Source organism: Somniosus microcephalus, chromosome 3 (assembly GCF_052327205.1).
Source record: "Somniosus microcephalus isolate GS21.2 chromosome 3, FLI_Smic_1.0, whole genome shotgun sequence".
Classification (NCBI taxonomy): domain Eukaryota; kingdom Metazoa; phylum Chordata; class Chondrichthyes; order Squaliformes; family Somniosidae; genus Somniosus; species Somniosus microcephalus.
This window is the reverse complement of record NC_140989.1, coordinates 263,225,183-263,241,953: the sequence shown is the minus strand read 5'-3', so window position 1 is coordinate 263,241,953 and position 16,771 is coordinate 263,225,183. Positions and strand designations below refer to the sequence as shown.

The 16,771-nt window shown below is 46.6% G+C and overlaps 1 protein-coding gene across 5 annotated transcripts in view; it reads right to left on the bottom strand.

The window, feature by feature from the left end:
* The window catches only part of ptprc (protein tyrosine phosphatase receptor type C), a 251,311-nt gene that overhangs the window by 119,987 nt on the left and 114,553 nt on the right, over window positions 1–16,771 (bottom strand). For 3 of the 5 annotated variants that reach the window (XM_085982413.1, XM_085982414.1, XM_085982412.1), the window contains one exon: window positions 335–412. The exons of 1 other annotated variant lie outside the window; for it this stretch is intronic. In XM_085982413.1, coding sequence (XP_085838539.1) covers window positions 335–412 — 78 coding nt within the window. Of the gene's footprint in view, window positions 1–334; window positions 413–11,698; window positions 11,780–16,771 lie in introns of all 5 variants that reach the window. One more of the 5 variants, XM_085982416.1, reaches the window with a different exon arrangement.

Sequence of the window (16,771 nt, the reverse complement as noted above, 5' to 3'; positions counted from 1 at the left end):
CTGTAAACAGGTTCATTCACTTCATCCTCTCGGCCCTGTCATCCTCTGGTTAAAAGAAACAACTACAGATGACCATGCAGGGTGTGAAGCACAGGATATATGAAGAATTGAGGACTTGTGGTTTTTGGGTGAGTGTTTCCTCCCCCCGCCCCACCCCATGACTTCTTTTATAGTCATCCCAAAGCAATTGTCTTAGTTCTGGTCTTTCCCGCCAATACTGCAATATTCAAAATGTCTGTGCTGCTTGCAGGTGCTCGTTCAGTCAGCAATGAACACATCCTTTGAATTACTGAACTGCTGGACAGAGGTGCAAAGTAGCTTTTTGTAAACATACTTGAGACTGCTGTGGTGTTAATGGGTGCAGAAGTCACTGATGATGCAATGAAGCCTGCGGTTGTTGTGCCAATTGTGCCTGTAGAAAGATCAAAGTAAATTAGTGAAAATCCACATCTCTGAAAGAGAAACCATCAAGAAAAAGTACTTCACACCAGCTACCATTTAGCACCGATAGTATGATTGGTAAACCTGCAGTAAGGTGGAAACTGCAAAATTGTACCTCAAACACAGGCCATTTGACTACACCCATAGACTATTACTCAGCTTGGTATCAGATAAAGGGACCGTTTTACCCTCATAGCTAAAATGAGATTAAAACTGGTTTACTCAAAGGCACTGCTTTGTTAAGATATAGTAAATAAATAAAAATTGGTAAGTTGCTTGCACTGGGATATGAAGTGATTCTGTATCTGTGTTTGCTGAGTCATGCTGGCGGTCACAATTGATGTATAATTTGGCCTAGGGATGAATATTAAAACATAAGAAATAGGAGCAGGAGTCGGCCATTTGGCCCCTCAAGCCTGCTCCACCATTAAATAAGATCATGGCTAATCTTCTACCTCAACTCCACTTTCCTGCACTATCCCCATATCCCTTGATTCTCTTAATATCCAAAAATCTATCGATCTCTGTCTTGAATATACTCAATGACTGAGCCTCCACAGCCCTCTGGGGTAGAGAATTCCAAAGATTCACCACCCTCTGAGTGAAAAAATTTCTCCTCATCTCAGTCCTAAATGGCCGACCCCTTATTCTGAGACTGTGGCCTAGAAATTCAGTTGCTTGCGCCACCAGTTTGCGCCCAAAGAGGCCACTCAGAGGCTTTAGCACCACTGGCCGCAACCACCGCGATATTTAGCGGGGCGCTAATGGCGGCGTTAGCCTGTAGCGCTGCGCCGCCACTGATGATGTCATAGGTGTGTGCAACGCCCTGCTACCGCCCCGAACGCCATATTAGGTCGCCGCCGCCTCTTCCGCGCCGGCCGCAAATAGTGACCGGTACACAGGGGCCTACCTGTGGCGGTAGTGGCGCGAGTTAAGGTGGAGGTGCGGCCGGCCGCTTTTTCGGCGGCCACCTGCCCGCACCTCTGTCCCCGGCCTCCTACACCCCGCGCCCCCCGCGGCATTGCCGGCTGTTTCCCAAGAGCCCGGCACTTCTCCTTGGTGCCGGGCTCATTTGCCGGCACTCGCGAGCATGGATTGCGCTGTTGCAGGCACCTCCCCCTTAACAGTGGGAGGAAGGCCTGCAGTACCGCAGCCTGCCATGCCGCAGCGGGTGGCGCTGCGGCACTTTGCGCGCCGATATTCAGTTTCAACGCCCCAAGCGGGGCGCCGAAAGCCTTGTTTAGCGGCCGGCTTCCACTTGGGGCGCTGAAACTGAATATCCCGATGGCGCAAGTGGCTCCGCGCGCAGCGGTAATTCCTGCGCCCAGGCGAGCTTGGCGCCCCAAACTGAATTTTTAGCCCTGTGACCCCTCGTTCTAGACTCCCCAACCAAGGGAAACATCCTCCCTGCATCTACCCTGTCAAGCCCTGTAAGAATTATTTTGTATGTTTCAATGAGATCACCTCTCATTCTTCTAAACTCCAGAGAATATAGGCCTAGTCTGCTCAATCTCTCCTCATAGGACAATCCCCCCATCCCAGGAATCAGTCTGGTGAACCTTTGTTGCAATCCCTCTATGGCAAATATATCCTTCCATAGGTAAGGAGACCAAAACTGTACACAACATTCCAGGTGTGGTCTCACCAGGGCTCTATATAATTGCATTAAAACGTCTTTACTCTTATACTCAAATCTTCTTGTAATAAAGGCCAACATACCATTTGCTTTCCTAATTGCTCTTGCTGTACCTGCATGTTAACTTTCAGTGATTCGTGTACAAGGACACCCAGGCCCCTCTGAACACCAACATTTCCCAATCTAGTCAAACAAGCTTAGTTAAATCTGCTATGGTACAATCAGGTGCAGGAAACATTGCTGTTAAAGCCAGCAGTCCATGTGGTGAAGGTGCTCCCACAGTGCTGTGAGGTAGGGCGTTCCAGGAGTTTGACCCAACGATGATGAAGGAACAGCAAAAGATCCTGAGCTGAGTGGGAACCTCTACAGCCCCCAAAGACTGTTATTACTAAAGGAAAATCCTCTTACAATGCATTAGAAGCCACCTGTCCTTTTACAGCAACACATTGGCCCAGAAATTCCAGAACGGGGCTTGCAGCGCGTGCAAGCCCCGTATTTACACTTACCCCGCGCTACTGACGATCAGCTCCAGGGACGCCTGGACTTGGTGAATGAAAAAGAAGAATCCCGGGCAGCGTATGATGTCACGCCGCCCAGGAGTGCAGCCAGCGCGAAGCCAGGAGCGTGCAGTGTAAGTGAGACACGCCCCTTGAGGTCTCAGTTTCACTGGACACGCCCCCAATGTTTCTGTCAAGCTGCTAATCATTTTTACATGCAAAGCAGCAGTTTAAATAGGTTTTTGGAAGTTTTTTGAAGATTTTGGTAACTTTTATAAACTTTTTTAAATGTTTACATTATTTTGAGTAATCTGAAGTAGTTTTAAAGAGAATTAAAGCAATTTAAAGACTTTTAAAAGCCCTAAAAGAATTTTTTAAATTCCATTTATTTATTTAGCAATGTCGTCGGCTTACGTGTCTTCACACTGTTCCCTTTGGGGAACTGTATGAAGTGGTGGAAGGATTTATGGCCGTGATTAACGCTCATTCCGTGACCGTAACCATCTTTGAACCAGCCATTAGGGTGGTTAGTCCTATGGCGGGAGGGTTTTACGGGCTCCCACAAGCTATACAAGGAGGGGGGGCCACCCACACCCACAGACGCAAATATCCCACTGGATGTCAACCCAGAATTTAGAGCCGGAGCTCCGACTCCACTTGCCGGGACTGTCTGGAGCGGGGTTCGAAACCCTACCCTGATCTGGCCCAGCGGCGGGGATCCTACCGCTATGACAAAGGCCCAATCCGATTAGCAACGTGAAATGGCAGCAGAGGGCTCCAGTCACGGGGAGGGAAAAGGCGCAGGAAACGTATGGGTGTCACCTTTTGTGCGGAGTGGGCCTTTTGCGTAGCAGTAAGCATCCCCGCCGCTGGGCCAGAAGGAGTAGGGTTTTGAACCCCACTCCAGACAGTCCCGGCAAGTGGAGTCGGAGTTCCAACTTTAAATTCTGGGTGGACATCCAGCGGGATACTTGCGTCCGTGGGTGTTGGTGGCCCCCCCCCCCCAGATGGGTTGTGGGAGCCCGTAAAACCCTCCCGCCATAGGACTAACCACCCTAATGGCTGGTTCAAAGATGGTTACGGTCACGGAATGAGCGTTAATCACAGCCATAAATCCTTCCACCACTTCATACAGTTCCCCAAAGGGAACAGTGTGAGGATACGTACGATGATGACCTCTTGCGCAATGCACCTCCTTGGACCCTCAGTCGCAGATGCGAGGGGGCAAGTCGTGCAATTGTTAAATTTTTCATTTTATTGACATGTAAAATGTTGGCCCGGTAATTCCCTTCCAACTGCGCGAGTACGGTCGGGGTACTTACGCATCTGGCCGGATGAAATGCCGGTTTTCAGCATGCACAGTGCTTTTGGGGAAAACCGGCATTTCCTGTCCTCTGAACGAAGGGGTTCAGAGGCAGAACGCGTGCGACTGCACAGGCAGCGCGTGCGCAGTATAATTCGCCGCTTTCATTACTGCTTTCAGTGAGGTCAAGTCCTTACAACTTACACATGAAAAAAGCATGGGTACAGTTGCTCCAGAGGCTGCGGAGGAAGATATTTCTTATCGTGGAGCTTCTGAAAGTATGTATGTCTGTATATATTCCTTTGCGTGTTATGTATATATTCCTTTACTTATGTGTATGAATGTATTATTTAATTATGACTTTCAGAGAAAGTAACTTATTTGAAAATCATAATTAAAAACATACATTCATACACATTAGTAAAGGAATATAAAACATACATACATATACGTAAAGGAATATATGTGGACATACATACATAACTCATTCTCACATTTCATTCACACAGCCACAATTGCTCCTTCTACCTACCGTTCTGAAAACCCTTTAAAAAAAAAAAAATTTTTAACTTTAAAACTTACTTAAAATTTCTTAAAATAACTTCCCTCCCTTTCCCAAACAAAAATATTGCATTTCAGAAGCTCCACGATAAAATGTTTCTTCCTCCGCAGCCAATGAACCACTTTACACTTGCTTTTTTCAAGTGTAACTTCTGAGGACTTACCCTCACGGATTTCATGAATGAAATCTACGAAGTTCACTGCGCAAGCGCTGCCTGTGCAGTCGCACGCGCTCGAGGTCTGGAAATGCCGGCGTTCCCCGCATGCGCTGTTCATGCTGAATGCCGGCATTTCCAACGGCCAGATGCGTGAGTACCCCGAGCGCACTCACGCCTTTGGCCGCGAATTTCTGGCCCATTAAGAGTTTGCAATTCATACCATTAACCTATATTTTTCACCGGGATCAGCATAACTTGTTTCATACAATATACATGTGCTAATACACCAGAAACACTGGTAGGTTCTGGCACGATTGCAACAACAACTACTTGTATTTATATAGCACCTTTAACGTAGTAAAACATCCCAAGGTGCTTCGCAGGAGCGCTTTAAAACGGAATTTGACACCAAGCCACATAATGAGATATTAGGGCAGATGACCAAAAGCTTGGAAGTAGGTGGTCTTAGTGATGGTGCGGATATGTAGTCGGAAGCCCATCTTGGGGTCAAATATGACACCAAGGTTGCAAATAGTCTGGTTCAGCCTCAGACAGTTGCCAGGGAGAGAGATGGCATCAGTGGCTAGGGAACAGAGTTTCTGGTGGGGACCAAAGATAATGGGCTGGATTTCATTCAGAAGTCGGGAAGGAGGCGGGACTACAACTTTCGGGTTGTAGTCTTGCCTCCATCGAGATGCGGCCAATCCACGCGATTTTCACTTGATTGACCTTGTTGAGCCCGCCCAGCGGGCTCAGCAGGCCAATTAAGGGCCACTCGGCAACAGGTGACGTCACAGACTGAAATTTCATCTGTCAAGACGTGTTGACAGATGAAATATCAGTGTTTCACAGCTGTTTGAAGCTGTCAAACACTGACAGTCTTACTTCTAACCTGAGTCCTTCTACGCAGACTCAGTTAGAAATCTCGCCAGCACTGAAAGCTGCAGGCTGTCACTTTTGACAGCTCGCGGCCATTCTGCTTTCTGTGCTGGCTGAATGATGGACTCCCGAAACGTAGAGGAAGGAAGGCTGTAAAGGTAAGTATAGGTAATTTAAACTTCTTTACACACTTTACACACACCAAACACTTACCTTTGCACTCATGCACCCATCACTCACCTGAACACCGACATCTCAACCCCTCCAAGTCCTTCAACACGACGGCCCGATTCCTCTAACTTAGCATGGTTTGGAGCTGTCGGGAATCCCACACGACAACCTTCAAAATAGGGATTAGGCTAAAAACTGCCTGTTAACTACCTGTTAACAGGCAGTTAATTGGCACTAATCCCTTCCCGCCTCGGGTCGGCGGGTCCCAGTGCGGGGCGGGTACCCACCTCCTTTGAAACTTACATGGAGGCGAGTTTTGGGCGGGATGGTGTCGGGACCCCCGAATTTGGGATTTTAGCCCCCCGCACGCCTAAAAGCACGCCTCACGGCACACTGAAAATCGACCCCAATGGCTTTGGTCTTCCCAATATTTTGTTTGTTACCTAGATGTCAGGCTGTGCCCTTCAGTTTACCATGGTAACTTCGTTATTCATAATAATAAGCCTGTTGTAAAGAAAAATGCTATGTAGGTCAAACATTTGTTAAGAAAGGCAAGGGAATAAAACTGCTGCTTGTTCGTCATCCAGTACTGGATGAGCAGAAATTTCCTCCAACTAAATATTGGGCAGACCACAAACTCCGTTGCCTAACCACCAACTCCATCCCTCTACCTGGCCACTGCCTGAGACTGAACCAGACTGTTCGCAACCTTGGCATCGTATTTGAACCTGAGATGAGCTTCCAACCCCACATCACCAAGACCGCCTACTTCCACCGCCATAACATCGCCCGTCTCCGCCCATGCCTCTGCTACTGAAATTATTATCCATGCCTTTGTTACCTCTAGATTTGATTATTTCAATGCTCTCCTGGCTGGCCTCCCATCTTCCACCCTCCATAAACTTTAGCTCATCCAAAACGCTGCTGCCCGTATCCTAACTCACACCAAGTCCCATTCACCCATCACCTCTGTGCTCACTGACCTACATTGGCACCCGGTCCGGTAAAGCCACGATTTTAAAATACTCATCCTTGTTCTCAAATCCCTCCATGGCCTCGCCTCTCCCTATGTCTGTAACCTCCTCTAGCCCTACAACTCTCCAAGATATCTGCACTCCTCTTCTCCAATTCTGGCCTCTTTTGCATCCCCTATTTTAATCGCTCCACCATTGGAGGCCTTGACTATGAGTGAGGCAGGTACGGGGATCCAGGAGGTAGTGTTGGAGGAGCCGCAGCCCTTGCTCTTGTCCAACAGGTTCGAGGCTCTTACTCCCTGTGGGGACGGGAACAGGGACTGCAGGGAGGATGAGCAACCTGGCCACAGCACCGTGGAACGGGGGGCCATTCAAGTGGGGGGAGTAAAAAGAAATGTTGTAGGAGATAGTATGATAAGGGGGATAGATAGGGTTCTTTGCAGCCGAGAGCGAGAGTCCCAAAGGCTGTGTTGCCTGCCCGGTGCCAGGATTAAGGACATCTCCTCTGGGCTGGAGAGAAACTTGGAGTGGGAGGGGGAGGATCCAGTTGTCGTGGTCCATGTTGGTACCAACGACATAGATAGGACAAGGAAAGAGGTTCTGCTGAGGGAGTATGAGCAGCTAGGGGCCAAATTAAAAATCAGAACCACTAGGATAATAATCTCTGGATTATTACCTGAGCCACGAGCAAATTTGGCTAGGGTAAATAAAATCAGAGAGTTAAATGCGTGGCTCAAAGACTGGTGTGGGAGAAATGGGTTTTGCTTCTTGGGACACTGGCACCAGTACTGGGACAGGAGAGAGCTGTTCCGTTGGGATGGGCTTCACTTGGCCAGTGCTGGGACTAGAATCCTGGTGAATCGAATAACTAGGGCTGTAGAGAGGGCTTTAAACTAATTAGTGGGGGGGAGGTTTCAAGAGAGCAAAAAATAAAAATGTCAGTGGAGAAGGCAATAGAGCAAGGTAGCAGTGGGGGAATTAAAAACCAGAGCATGTCAGGAAGGGACAGAATGTATAAAGATAAAGGTAAAGTAGTAAAGGGGGTAAAAGCAGGAATAAATTGTCACAAAACATATTTTAAAGTTCTTTATCTGAATGCACGCAGCATTCGTAACAAAATAGACGAGTTGACGGTACAAATAACTACACATGGGTATGATCTGGTGGCCATTACAGAAACATGGTTGCAAGGTGACCATGACTGGGAACTAAACATCCAGGGATATTTGACAATTAGGAAGGACAGACAGAAAGGAAAGGGAGGTGGGGTGGCTATGTTAATAAAGGATGGAATCACTGCAATAGTGAGAAATTATATTGGGTCAAAGGATCAGGATAGTGAAACAGTTCGGGTGGAGATAAGGAATAATAAGGGGAAAAAGTCACTAGTGGGCGTAGTCTATAGGCCTCTTAACAGTTGCAACTCTGTTGGTTGGAGTATAAATCAGGAAATAGTTGGGGCTTGTAATAAGAGAACAGCTATAATCATGGGGGATTTTAACTTTCATATTGACTGGACAAATCAAATTGGGCTGGGCAGCCTTGAGGAAGAGTTCATAGAGTGCATTAGGGACGGGTTCCTTGAGCAGTATGTTACTGAACCAACCAGGGGGCAGGCAATCTTAGATCTGGTCCTGTGTAATGAGACAGGATTAATAAAAAATGTCCTAGTAAAGGATCCCCTTGGAATGAGTGACCATAACATGGTTAAATTCCAAATTCAGTTGGAGGGTGAGAGAGTTGGACCTCAAACCAGCGTACTAAGCTTAAACAAAGGAGACCATGAAAGTATGAGAGCAGAGTTGACTAAAGTGGACTGGGAAAATAGATTAAAGTGTAAGACGGTACATGAGCAGTGGTGTGCATTCAAGGAGATATTTTACAACTTTCAAGAAAAATATATTCCACTGAGGAAAAAGGGGTGTAAAAGAAAAGACAGCCATCCGTGGCTAAGTAAAGTAATAAAGGACAGTATCCGATTGAAAACAAGGGCATATAAAGTAGCCAAATCTAGTGGAAGGATAGAAGATTGGGAAGCATTTAAAAGCCAGCAAAGAATAACTAAAAGATTAATTAAGAAAGGGAAGATAGATTGTGAAAGTAAACTAGCAAAACATATAAAAACAGATAGCAAGAGTTTCTACAGTTATATAAAAAGAAAAAGGGTGGCTAAAGTGAATGTTGGTCCCTTAGAGGACGAGACCGGGAAATTAGTGGTGAGGAACATGGAGATGGCAAAAACGCTGAACAAATATTTTGTATCAGTCTTTACAGTAGAGGACACTAAAAATATCCCAACACTGGACAAACAGGGGGCTATAGGGGGGGAGGAGCTAAACACGATTAAAATCACTAAGGAGGTGGTACTCGGTAAGATAATGGGACTAAAGGCGGATAAATCCCCTAGACCTGATGGCTTACATCCTAGGGTCTTGAGAGAAGTAACGGTTGGGATTGTGGATGCATTAGTGGTAATTTTCCAAAACTCCCTGGATTCAGGAAAGGTCCCAGCAGATTGGAAAACTGCTAATGGCCCAGTAATTCGGGTCCCAACACGTGAGTAAGCACCGTGTACTCACGCGTGGGCCCGATGGAAGTGCCGGTTTTCAGCATGCACAGCGTATGCGCGGAAAACTGGCATGTCCTTTCCTCTGAACCAAGGGGTTCAGAGGTGGAACGCATGCGCGCAGGAGTCTGCACGTGCACGCTGAAATTCCTTTTTTTTTTACAGGGTTGCCCGTGCGATAAGGCCTCCAGTTTTTACGCGAGAAAAAAGCAGACGTAAGTACTTAGTTTTAAAAGGTAAGTGGTCTATTAATTAAAGTTAGAATTTTTTTCCCACAGGTTTATTATTTTTTAAGACTTTACAGTAAGGTAAGTGTATTTTTAGACCTGATTTTTAAAAAAATTATTTTTTTCAAAAATTTGAATAATTGTTTAAATTAGTTTTTTTTACAGTTATTAATAGTTCGTTTAATTAGTGGGATTTTTAAAAACTTTTATTTGAAGTTTAAGTACTGTTTTGGGTGCCCGGAGTTTTCATGAGTTTGACAGTGCTTACTATCAAACTCATGAATGAACTTTTGCAACCTCCGCTTGGTTGCCCAGTGCTCACGTGATCCCAGCCGGCTCATCGAACTAACTACGCCGCTGGATCACGCAAGCACAGCGCGCCGGGAGCTGAACCGGGCCACTGACAGGAAATCCACGCAGGGCCAGGCTTCAACTGTCGGCGCACTATGTAAGTGTAGGTCGGGGGCTTGCACCCGTGGGAAGCCTCCGACACCAATTTCTGGGCCAATATAACGCCCATATTTAAAAAGGGAAGTAGACAAAAGGCTGGAAACTATAGACCAGTTAGCCTAACATCTGTGGTTGATAAAATGTTGGAGTCCATTATTAAGGAAGCAGTAATAGGACATTTGGATAAGCATAATTTAATCGGACAGAGTCAGCATGGTTTTACGAAGGGGGAAGTCATGTTTGACAAATTTTCTCGAATTCTTTGAGGACGTAACAAACAGGGTGGATAAAGGGGAACCAGTGGATGTGGTGTATTTGGACTTCCAAAAGGCATTTGACAAGGTGCCACACAAAAGATTACTGCACAAGATAAAAAATCATGGGATTGGGGGTAATATACTGGCATGGGTAGAAGATTGGCTATCTAACAGAAAACAGAGAGTTAGGATAAATGGTTCATTCTCGGGTTGGCAATCAGTGACTAGTGGTGTTCCGCAGGGGTCAGTGCTGGGACCCCAACTCTTTACAATCTATATTAACGATTTGGAGGAAGGGACCGAGTGCAACGTATCCAAGTTTGCCGACGATACAAAGATGGGAGGGAAAGCAGTGAGTGAGGAGGACATAAAAAACCAGCAAAAGGACATAGACAGGCTAAGTGAGTGGGCAGAAATTTGGCAGATGGAATATAATGTTGGAAAGTGTGAGGTTATGCACTTTGGCAGAAAAAATCAAAGAGCAAGTTATTATCTAAATGGAAAGAAACTGCAAAGTGCTACAGTACAAAGGGATCTGGGGGTCCTGGTGCATGAAACACAGAAGGTTAGTATGCAGGTACAGCAGGTGATCAGGAAGGCCAACGGAATCTTGGCTTTTATTGCAAGGGGGATGGAGTATAAAAGCAGGGAAGTCTTGCTTCAGTTATACAGGGTACTGGTGAGGCCACACCTGGAATACTGCGTACAGTTTTGGTTTCCATATTTAAGAAAATATATACTTGCTCTCGAGGCAGTTCAGAGAAGGTTCACTCGGTTGATTCCGGAGATGAGGGGGTTGACTTATGAGGAAAAGTTGAGTAGGTTGGGCCTCTACTCATTGGAATTCAGAAGAATGAGAAGCGATCTTATCGAAACATGTAAGATTGTGAGGGGGCTTGATCGGGTGGATGCTGATGGGTGAGACTAGAACTAGGGGGCATAATCTTAGAATAAGGGGCTGCCCTTTCAAAACTGAGATGAGGAGAAACTTCTTCACTCAGAGGGTAGTAAATCTATGGAATTTGCTACCTGAGAGAGCTGTGGAAGCTGCGACATTAAATAAATTTAAAACGGAGATAGGCAGTTTCCTAGCTGATAAGGGAATTAGGGGTTACAGGGAGCGAGCAGGGAAGTGGACGTGAGTCTAGGTTCGGATCAGCCATGATCCTATTGAATGGCGGAGCAGGCCCGAGGGGCCGTATGGCCTACTCCTGCTCCTACTTCCTATGTTCTTATGTTGCCGTCAACTGCCTAGGCCCTAAGCTCTGCAATTCCCTCCCTAAAGCTCTCTGCCTCTGCACCGCTCTCATCTCCTTTAAGACGCTACTTAAAACCTATCTCTTTGACCAAGTTTTTGTTCAACTGTCCGAATATCTCCTATCGTGCCTCAAATTTTGTTTGATAACGCTCCTGTGAAGTGCCTCGGGATGTTTTACTGCGTTAAAGGTGCTATATAAATGCGAGTTGTTGTTGTTGTTACGCATTTGGGGAATGTCAGGTGCTTGTGCCACTGGTAAGAGTAGATAGGTCTGGGGAGAGGTATGCATGTCAGTGACCAAGTGCGAAAGTAAGGCGTGCCTGTTGATATTGTTGAAGTTCCTGGGAATGGAAGAGTCACTGTTGCTGAGGTGGTGTTGGAGTTGGTGAATGATGTGTCATCTGTTGAAAAAGCCAAAGAATAATGATTGGTCTGAACTAATACACCACTAATACAAAAATACACCAAAATTCCTGAAGATGTACACCAAACCCCAACACTTTCTTGTACGGACGACGTGACACACCTTTCTACATTAGGCGAGCTGGAAATGCGTGGGCCCCGATATTTACAGGGAGGCGTGGAGGGTGCAGGGAAACCTGGCAAGGCCGGGGATGCGGAGGTCCAGCCGAATTGGAGCTCATTATAATTTTTTCTTCCGTTTCCCGCCCGGCATCCACCCAAATTGACACACTGGCTGGCTGCTGGGAGGGAAAACCAGGTTTCAGACCCTTGGAGATGGTCCTTGGCAATCAGGAGAGGAACAGGCTGCAGATTGGGGTTTAGGGTGGGGGTGGTTGGCCGTCATCATGGCCTGCAGATAGGGGCGGAAGTGGGGGAGGGGAGGAGGTCGCAGATCGTGGCAGGGGCTAGAGAGAGGCCATGATCAGCAGAAGGGAGGCCAAAGGCTTCCTTGAGGAGCCTCATGCCCACACATTGGGTTTCTTTTCTTTTCAATTTGCCTATTGCTTCATAGTACTCTGCCCCTTCAACCTTGCCAAAGACTGATAATAGATTCAGAAGTCATCTGAGGTTCTCCAAAGGCTTTCGGAAATGTTATCCATTGTGACACTCCCCCTTTAGCGGTCCCTATCCCTTTAAATTTGCCTTACATGCAGTTTTGCAGTCTGCTTTTCAGCTCCGTCCAAGTCTACCCCGAAGCTATACAAATGAGCTGACCTCGGTTTAAACAGCCGATTTCCATTTAGACTGTCTAACAGCCACCAATAGCCAATCTGACTGTAAAAATGGCAACAGAGGAAAAGCTAGGCTTGAGTATATATGAGCGAGTTGAGCATCAGTTCCTTCCCTTGGCCATGATACTGAAGCCAATTTGCGGCAACAGCAACACAGTCCCAGTTGAGATGCCAAACGGCCTGCAGACCTGGAACTGCACGTGGGACCTGCTTCACCTGTATGACAAAGTGCCACACTGCACGTTGCACTTACCACCTGAGCCATCAGAATAGCTCTGGTATATTTGGTTTTCCCCAAGGCCTGTCATGTCATGAGAGCAGGACTGCAGACCATAATTATACCTGTGGCGTTCTCCCCTAGTGTCGGCCTGGAATATGGCAGCTGGGTCCACTACCAGACTGGTAAATCTTCTAATCCACCCTTTCTCAGACGCCACTCTGTTACACACTTTCAGAAAATTCAAAGCTGTCAGTGCTCCATTTTTACAAAGTAGAAAGTTAAGTTACAGCGCCCCACTACTGCATAAGCACAGATCACTTCCCACCCCCAGTCTGTGTGTGTGAAAGTTGGTTGTTCAGAGCAGGGTTTGCAACCACACAGATGTAGCAGTCTTAATAAATGGCAAGACTACATCATGAGCTGGGAAACATACGTGAAGCTGGTGCAGTGTTATTAGATGAAAGTGCTGTGCTGGAGTCTCTGAGTGTTGCTTCGTGATCAACTGCAGAAAGATCAAATTATAAAAATGATAGTCTGTAACCCTAAACACATAAAAAAAAACACCGTCCTTTTGCACTAATACAAGCACTTCAACTTCATAAGATGAAGCTATTGTTGTGTATGTAATATGTGTGCTACTTTGAACCTATGGACAGGACTGCACTACTTGTTGGGCGTTGTGATACGCAGTACCACTCCTGGCCATAGGGGTATAAATAGTACTGTGGGTACTGATCCCCCTCAGTTCCCGCCTGTGGGCATGAAGTAAAGACCTATGTATAGTCCCTACCTCCAACCAGTAAAGACCTGTTTGAGTTATACGTTTAAGTCTTTGTGTTAATTGTTCAATACAATACACATACTTAACACTGGCGACGAGTCAGGTTCTTACCCTGCGGCAGTTGAAGAGAGGTTTCAAACATCACCACCCCACTAGAAGCGACAGGCTTTAGGACTCTGAAGCCTCCATCAGCGACTGAGCACTGGAGTGCAGCAAACATCCTGACAGCTTCCAGCGACTGACAGAAGTCTTTCTGCAGTTTCCTTGTTCAACCTAGGTGGTGGGGTAAGCCGTGCAGTGTTGGCTGCAAAGACAGGGCTGGGGAAGTTGGAGAAGATAAGGGCGATCGCAATCCCTGATAAGAGCCGCGGTGAAACGCGCGAGCGGGTAAGCCAGAGCCCGGGAGGGAGCGAGCAAGAGCCGCGCGAGCGGGTGAGCCAGAGGCCGGGAGCCGCTTCAAGTGCGAGGCGCAGCGCGGGCCAGCGATCGGAACCAAAGATAAGGGCCGCACTCGGGGGCTGAAGGGAGACAGCGTCGGGGGACGGGTGAAGACCGCCAAGCGCGGAAAAACCGCCATTTTGTGGGCGGAGGACGACGGCAAGAGCGGGAAGCCGCCATCTTTGATAACAAGTAAACAAAATAAAATCTGAGAAATTGCAAATCTACAATGCCTAAACACGGGAATATTAGCACCTTTGATAGTGACCTCGAAGATTGGGCCATATATGTTGAAAGAGTAAAAAATTATTGTAAGGCCAATAAAATTCATGACCAAGATAAAGCTCTAACATTATTAAATTTAATGGGTGCGAAGACATACGGGCAATTGAAACACCTGTTATCACCAGATGAACCGGCGGATAAGACGTTCGATGAGATTGTTACTGTCCTGAAAGATCATCTAAACCCCACGCCGCTGATGCTAGCGGAACGATTTAAATTTTACGACAGAAGGCAGCTACAGCATGAAAGCAATGCTGATTATTTGCTGGAATTGCGTAAATTAGCGAAATATTGCCAGTTTGGAACGGGACTGACAGAGGCACTTCGAGACAAATTTGTGTGTGGTTTATTTAAACAGGATACACAAAAGCGACTGCTCGAGGAGAATGAGCTGACGCTTGAGAAGGCGGTCACTATGGCAGCAGCACACGAAGCCGCAGCGAGAGGCACGGCAGTAATGCAGCTACGGTCACCGGAGCTCAGTGCACACAAATTGGGTGTGAGTTCTGGCAAATGTTATCGTTGTGGAAAGACAACGCATGATCAGAACCAGTGTTGGTTTAAAAACCAAGAATGTAGAACTTGTGGTAGGCTTGGACATATAGCTAGAGTATGCAGGTCAGGGAAGAAGACCAGCAACAAGAAGTCACCGCAAGGAAAATACGCAAAGGTACACAAGGTGACCGAACAGGAGTCCGATTCAGACGCTAGCAGTAATGAACTGGCTAGCTTAAGCTGTAATGAACTGGCTAGCTTAAGAGTACTCAACGCTGGTAAGGGTGCAGACCTCCAGACAATTTGGGTCACTCTTCAGATAGAAGGAGTCCAAGTAAAACTGGAATTGGACACTGGATCGGCATTGACGGTCATAAATAAGAAAGATTACGGAAAGTTATTCCAACATATTCCCCTACAGGATACGGGGATTATATTGAAAACATACACGGGGCAAAGAGTGTACCCCATCGGGAAAATAGAGGTTGCAGTGGTCCACAAGGGCGAAGACAGTCAAATAATGGACTTATATGTGATATCTGAAGGAGGTTCTCCACTACTAGGACGGGAGTGGATTAGGAAAATGAATATGGACTGGCATTTCCTACAAACAATAACGAGTGAGAACTCGGTGAAGATAGTCGGCCCAGACTCTGGAACGGATGATGGTAAGCCCAACTCAGGTGCAAAAGACAAAGTTTCAGCACAGAATTCCACTGAGCAACAACAACATAGTTTAACTGTGGATTCTGAGTCTGGCAAGTCTACTGATGTGCCCATTTCTGAGGGACACCGGGCTCGAACTCAACTCCATTTCAAACTACAACAGCAATTAGAACAAATGCTTCGCCGTTGTGAGCAAGAGTTGAATGCAACGAAAGAGTTCTTTGATATAGAGTTGGAGAATCTGGAAAGACAACAGAAGCAGCTGATGGAGAAAATGGAGCAGGAGCACACAAAACGTCTGATGTCAGAGGAGTTAACGGTCAGCCAACTCCTGCATATGCTGAAGGACAGGACTCTGAAATGGGAAAAACTTGAACACGAACTTCAATATTCAAACGAAAGGGGTTCGGAGCTCTCAAAGGTTATTGGAAGAGCTGAGGTGGCAACACAGACTGAGATGACTGCAACAGAGCAGCCCTTGGATGCCAAAAGTACGCTGACTCACGTCAACGTAGAACAACAGACCGCTGAAACAGCTGCTCCGGTAGAGGGATTGAATAGTCCGATCAATCAATCTCCAAAAGAAGTTGAAGTAGTAAAATCTCAAATGAGGTCATTAGTAAACGACTTGCTGAAAGCCCAGAAAAAGCTGGATGAAGAGGTACGCATGAAGAAGTCTCTTCAGGAAAGATGTCTGGACTTGGAACAAAAGCTGGCTAACGCCCAGCTGGGTATGGAGGAAATAGAAGACCCTCTCGCTGGCCTAGATCAGGACGACACCGAATATTACTATGTCCTGTCCTGCCCAACTTGTAACTTCGACTCCCACCATACAGAAATCATGGAGGAGCACCGAAAGTCTACGGAACATCGGGAGAAGGTGGCTCTACTACGGAAAAAGGAGGGAGAGAAGGAGGAACTGCGCATGCAGCTGGCAGCTGACAGTGGAGCCCAGAGAGTCTCCAAGAAGCAGAAAAGGAAAAGTCGAAACAGAAGATGACCCATCTGAACCATTATTACCTCTACCAGATCACACACGTGGTCCCTCCGAACGGAGCCAATTCAGTTCGGAAGTTCAAACTGTTAAATCCATGGAAGGACTATTGAATGAGTCACTCCAGCAACGTGAACCGACTCCACCACAGAGATTGAATCTGTGAACTGTTTTCCGCAGAGACTGAATCTGTGATCTGTTTTGACATGAAGTTATCTATGTATCTATGTTATTCTGTTATGTAAACCTGAAGTTATATATGTATATATGTTATTACGTTATGTTAAATGGGGAGATGACTGTAAAGCTAGGAAGGGA